The 5,599-nt window shown below is 57.5% G+C and overlaps 1 protein-coding gene across 1 annotated transcript; it reads left to right on the forward strand.

Moving 5' to 3' along the window:
• The first annotated feature begins 387 nt into the window (after window positions 1–387).
• Window positions 388–4,230, forward strand: FOXE3 (forkhead box E3). Its single transcript, XM_036347349.1, has 2 exons — window positions 388–392; window positions 2,513–4,230. The coding sequence occupies exons 1-2, from the start codon at window positions 388–390 to the stop codon at window positions 3,363–3,365; spliced, it is 858 nt and encodes a 285-aa protein (XP_036203242.1). The 3' UTR covers window positions 3,366–4,230.
• Window positions 4,231–5,599: the final 1,369 nt, after the last annotated feature.

Consider the following 5,599-nt stretch of genomic DNA (forward strand, 5'->3'; position numbering starts at 1 on the left):
AAGATGGCAGCTCTTGGTCTACTCCTGAGTCTAACTGCCTCATTATGCTACACCTGGTTGAAAAACCCAGGCTCTGCAATGACTTCTCTGGCTCTGCCTCTCTCCTTCCCCTCCTGGCTTAATTCTGGATCTCCTGTAGCCAAGTGCCAGTGTGGGCCAGGCCCTTCCTTACACGGTCTCATTTAAACCTCATAATAATGCTGAGGGTTGGTTATTGTCCCGCCTGAGGTTCAAATGAGCAACTGGCCCAGGTCACTCAGCTCCGGGAGCAGGATCCCATTGCTGCAGTTGCGTGCCTGCCTTCTTTGGCGAGCTGTTTGTGTGACAGCACTGCCTTGTGTTTTGTACGGCCTGTGCTCGGGCAGTAGAATGCCAGGGGGAGAGGGCATGAGGTGAGACCCATTCATGTATAAACCGGTTGACTCTTCATTGCTGTGGGGTGGGCGATTGTCTTCTACAGCCCCCGCTGCCCCCTGCACCCACCTCTCTCAGCCGAAACTGGTGTCTCTCCACCAGACTGCGAGTCTCTTCATCTCTGTCCTCCCTGAGTGCTGGCAAAGGGCCTGGCACACGTGCTCAGTGAATGATGTGGCTAAGCTGAGGCAGGAGAAATGAAGGAGGGGTGGACTTGGAATCCATGTGGAATTGACAGGACTTGCAGATTGCTTGGGTGTGGGAGTGATAGGGGAGGGTAAGAGCCCAAAGTGATGTCTGCATTTCTGATCTGGGTGGTGAGGGGAAAGGGGCCCATTTGCGGAATCGGGAATACAGGAAGGGGAGCAGGTGGGGGGTACGCTAGGTTGAGAGTGATGTGCAGTGAACACTTTGGAATATGCTGACCTAGGCATATTTTGCAGCTAAAGTTGTGAGGGCTGGAAGAACTCTGTAGTAAATTATTTCTGTAGTCCCAGCTTTAAAATACGATGTTCTCAGAAGTCATGGTGCTGGCGCTCTGAACTCTTGGGTCTAATTCCAGCTCTGCTGCTAGCTGTGTGAAGTCAGGTCAGTCACTCAGCCTCTCAGAGCCTTAGTTTCCTCATCTGCATAACAGGAATGGCTGCCTATAGCACAAGGCGTTCACACTTACGTGAGCATTTTGTAAGTTTGCCACTTACAAAATGCTCAGTTATGATGGCTGTTATATTATCAGCTGAGACTGGAATTGAGAGGTGGGCCCTTAAGTCTTATTGTGGATTTTGAAGCCCTGGCCTATAGGCCTGCTGTACCCAGGGGCATTCCACATCAGGGCCAAAACTGGGGTGAGGCATGCAGGGGCCCACATTTAAGGAGCCCTGGTTCACAAGTACTGACCCTGCACTTGCACCACCCTGAGAGTGAGTGCCCCCTTAAATGGAGGCCTTGGGAATGCCACTTGCCTGTCCTACCCCCAGCCCTGCTCCCATGATCTTGCCTGTACCCAAGACAGCCTTTTAAGACAAAGCTCCTCTACACTTTGGTTTCCCCAAGCCCAGGCTGGCTCTCCTGTCACTTTAGAAAGGTTTCCTGAACTAGGCTCAGGGTAGCATCACCTCTGGATGGTGATGGTGGGTGACACTTCCCAGAGTGAGAATTTATTAAAAACTGCTAAGACCCCTGCCTGCCCCTCCTCCCCAGCCCCACTGAGATGTGAGTGTAGCATTTCTGTGTCAGTCCCCAGCTCTTTCAGACCTCCAATCTGTGGAAGCACTTGGGGGGTCTCTCTCTGGCCGGTACCTGTCCCTTGGAACTCTGGCCTGTGTTCTGTGCATCTTCCCAGTGGGCCGACTGCGTGTGTGCTCGTGTGCGCGCGCGTGCGTGTGCAAGGGAGCCCCTTTTCTAGAGCAGAAGGGACACGGAGAAGGGGAAGCCAGAAGGGCAACTCCAAGTTAAGGATTCTCAGGGCTCTTGATTTAAAGCCGTCTTCTGCTCCTTTTCAAAGGATGCTCACAAGTGTCCTGGATGGGACAGGGTTGCGGGGGAGGCAGGAGAGAGAGGTGATGGTGTCCGTGGAGGCCCTGAGGCAAAGCCAACCTCCCGGCTCTGTGCTTCCCCATTGCCTCTTGTCTGAGGTGGGCCTGACACTTCCCTGACCAACACAGGTTAGGATGCAGAAGGCTGGCCGGGAGGCCCTGGTGGCTCTCATCTCTGCCCCAGGTGGGAGGCAGGACTCAGCTGGGAGAACCTGGGGAGGGGCCCCAGCGATTGGGTGGATTTTTGATTAGCATTGACCTTTAAGGGAGGAGGTTGAGGGAGATCTTAGAGGAAAGGAAGCTGATGAATTCGGTTGGACTGACTCCATGGAGATGGGAAAGGGATGAGGCTGGGTCTGGAAAAGGCTGACCCGAAGGGAGGAGACCAAGGGAGGGGCAAAATGTAGGGCTGGGGACTGGGAGCATGGTAAGGGGACCGGGAAAGCTAAGTAGGGGGAGGCGCTGGCCAGGGGGGAAGGTCCGAGCCTCCTGCCTAGATGGGGGCGGGGGAGGGGCGCTGTGTCATATAAGGCGGGTCGGTGGCCCCTCTGCGGCCTCCCGAGGACTGGGCGCAGCGACATGGAGCCCCCCGCCTCCTTTCTGGGCTTCCCGGCCCTGCCCTCGGTCGCACCGTCGGGGCCGCCGCCGTCGCCGCTCGCCGGAGCCGAGCCCGGGCCGGAGCCCGAGGGGGCGCCCGCGGGCCGCGGGGAGCCGGAGCCCGCACCGGGCCCGGGCCGGCGGCGGCGGCGGCCCCTGCAGCGCGGGAAGCCGCCCTACTCGTACATCGCGCTCATCGCCATGGCGCTGGCGCACGCCCCGGGCCGCCGCCTCCCGCTGGCCGCCATCTACCGCTTCATCACCGAGCGCTTCGCCTTCTACCGCGACAGCCCGCGCAAGTGGCAGAACAGCATCCGCCACAACCTCACGCTCAACGACTGCTTCGTCAAGGTGCCCCGCGAGCCGGGCAACCCGGGCAAAGGCAACTACTGGACGCTGGACCCGGCGGCCGCCCACATGTTCGACAACGGCAGCTTCCTGCGGCGCCGCAAGCGCTTCAAGCGCGCGGAGCTGCCCGCGCCCCCGCCGCCCGCGCCGCCCGGCCTCTACGCGCCCTTCCCGCCCGGCCCCGGGCCCGCGCCGCCCGCGCGCCTCTTCGGCGTGGACAGCCTGGGGAGCCTGCCGCCCGAGCTGGCGGGGCTCGGCGCCCCGGAGCCGCCCTGTTGCGCCGCGCCCGACGCCGCCTTCCCGCCCTGCGCCGCCGCCTTCCCGCCGCTCTACGCGCCCGAGCGCCCGGGGCTGCCCCCGCGCCCCGCCGAGCCGCTGCTGGCCTTGGCCGGGCCGCCGGGAGCGCTGGGCCCGGGGGAGGCCTACCTGAGGCCGCCGGGCTACTTGCCGGGCCTGGAGCGCTACCTGTGAGCTCTTCCCCGCAGGCAGGGGCCGCGTGGAGACCCCCTTTCCCCCAGGACTGGGGCGCTGAGCTCCCCAACTTTGCCTCTTGGATTGAGCACACCTGTTACCTCTTTCCATGGGGAGAATCCCACCGTCTCTCCTCCGGATTGAACCCTCCCTACCTACCCCACTATGTGAGCCCCTCGTTTCTTCTCCTCTCCGTCCCCCACCCCGTGAGCCCCCACCTGTGCGCTTGCCCGGTGCCCGTGCCCTTGTTGATCCCCTTTCCCCGCGCCCAGTCACCACCCATGAGCCCCCACGCCAGGTTTCCCGTGAAGACCACGCCTTCGGAAGCCAGGGTTTCCATCTCAAGCCGCCTCCCTGACGGACTCCTTACTTCTTCAACCTCCCCTGGAGTTCTTACAACACATTAGAGACCAGACTCCCGGGTTCTCTTCCCTTCATCTCCCACAAGTTCGAGCCCCGACCCACTTCCCTGTCTGTCCTCAGTTTCTTACACACACACCTGGCTGCGCTGTTCCAGGTCTCAGGACAGTTCTTGATTTCTCAGACCAGCGGCACCACGGGCTCCCGAGGGAAAGGGGACTTAGTGGGCTCCCCACCATCTGGAAGATTTAGGGTTGGCTCATTAGGTTATTATTATTATTTTTTAATTAAAACTGATTTGATTAAAAAGAAAGAAGAAAGCTTTCTCTGGGCTTGGTGTGCTGGCTGGTGACTCGGGGGAGTGGCCTGGGGAGAGTGTGGGGCTTTGTTCAGGATCTTTGGTTGTTCATATATAGGGTGAGCCCCTGGTGAAGCATCAGGCAGCAGTTCATGCGGTAGGGTTAGGATGTGATTAACCATAGATGTGCACATAGTAGGCCTAGTAAATGCCATCACCTGCTGCGTCCCAGAGGCTGGTGGAGATGAGATGGGTGTGCACATGAATGTATTTGGCCAGGGGGTTCGTGCTGTTGTGATTGCTCCCAGCTCCCATGGATAAGGGAGCATTGGCCACTCCTCCAAGTATGTACTTACTGAATGTGCCAAGTACTGCCCTAGGCTTTGGGAATCACTACATCACTAAACAAATGGGCAAGATCCGTGCATCATGGTGCTTAGGGACCACTGGGGAAGAGACATTACCAATCACTCCTCAGAGAAATGAGGTAAGTGTTCTATAGCCTTGGACTCAAAGTGCAGTCCCCGGACCTTCGCCAGCTACTGGGATAAAATGCATCACCTTGTTAGGAATGCAGAATCTCAGGCTCCACTTCAGATCCACTGAGTCATCAGATTCTGCACAGTATTCTGGAGAAAAGACACTGGGCCAAGGCTGGAGGCTCAGTTTTAAAAGCTCCCTATTTCAAGAGCGGGACCAGGCTGCAGAACCACAACCTCCTCCACACCTCTGGAGCTGGGCCCTGCGCCATCAGCTATGCCCCTTGTCTTACTATATCCTTTGCTAAATTGGGAGCTGGAGCAACAGGGACCTGAACTGATTCAGGACTGTCCCAGCACCAAGGACAGGGCAGCACTGAGCAGAGACTCAGAGGTTGCTGCATGAGTTGGCCTTTGACCCTGTCCTACTCTTCCGTGCTGACCCAAATGCTAAGCACCAGGCATTCCCAAGCTCCTCTGCCCCAGGGCTCCCAGTTTAGTAGGGTCTAGATTAGGTGTGGGAAAAGGTGGGAAGGGATCAGTGTGCCTTGAGTCCAGGGTGAATGTGATTTGCATGTTGCACAAGCCTGATGCACCTCTTTTAGAGACAAGAGTTTAAACCTCTGGGGTGGTGATGCAGGGTGAGGGTGGAAAGTGGGCAGCTCACGGAGGAGAAAGGTGCAGGAAATATGAGGTAGGGAAGACAGTCTTTAGAGATAGGACAGTAGGTCTGCACAGTCTGGTATGAAACACCCTGGTTAGACTCCCTGCCCAGCTATTAACCCCTTTGAGCAAGAGTCAGATCACATTTGCCTGATGCATAGCAGCTCTTCACTTAGTATTTGTTGAACGACTGGCCCACTGAATGAATCCCTAGTGTCTATTGTGCCTGACTTACTGAATAATGACTGGGTTGACAGTACTCTGGCACTTTCCATTCTCACCTGCAATCCTCACAGTGACCTTCAAAAGAGGTGAAGGTGAAGGCTACTTCCCCATTTGTCCAATGAAAAAATTGCCCCTCCCTGGGACCCAGCAGGTAGCAAAGATTCAACCTGGTTCTCTAAGGAATATAGCTCCACAAAGATCAAAATGCA

The sequence above is a fragment of the Myotis myotis genome, unplaced genomic scaffold (genome assembly GCF_014108235.1).
Source record: "Myotis myotis isolate mMyoMyo1 unplaced genomic scaffold, mMyoMyo1.p scaffold_m19_p_2, whole genome shotgun sequence".
Classification (NCBI taxonomy): domain Eukaryota; kingdom Metazoa; phylum Chordata; class Mammalia; order Chiroptera; family Vespertilionidae; genus Myotis; species Myotis myotis.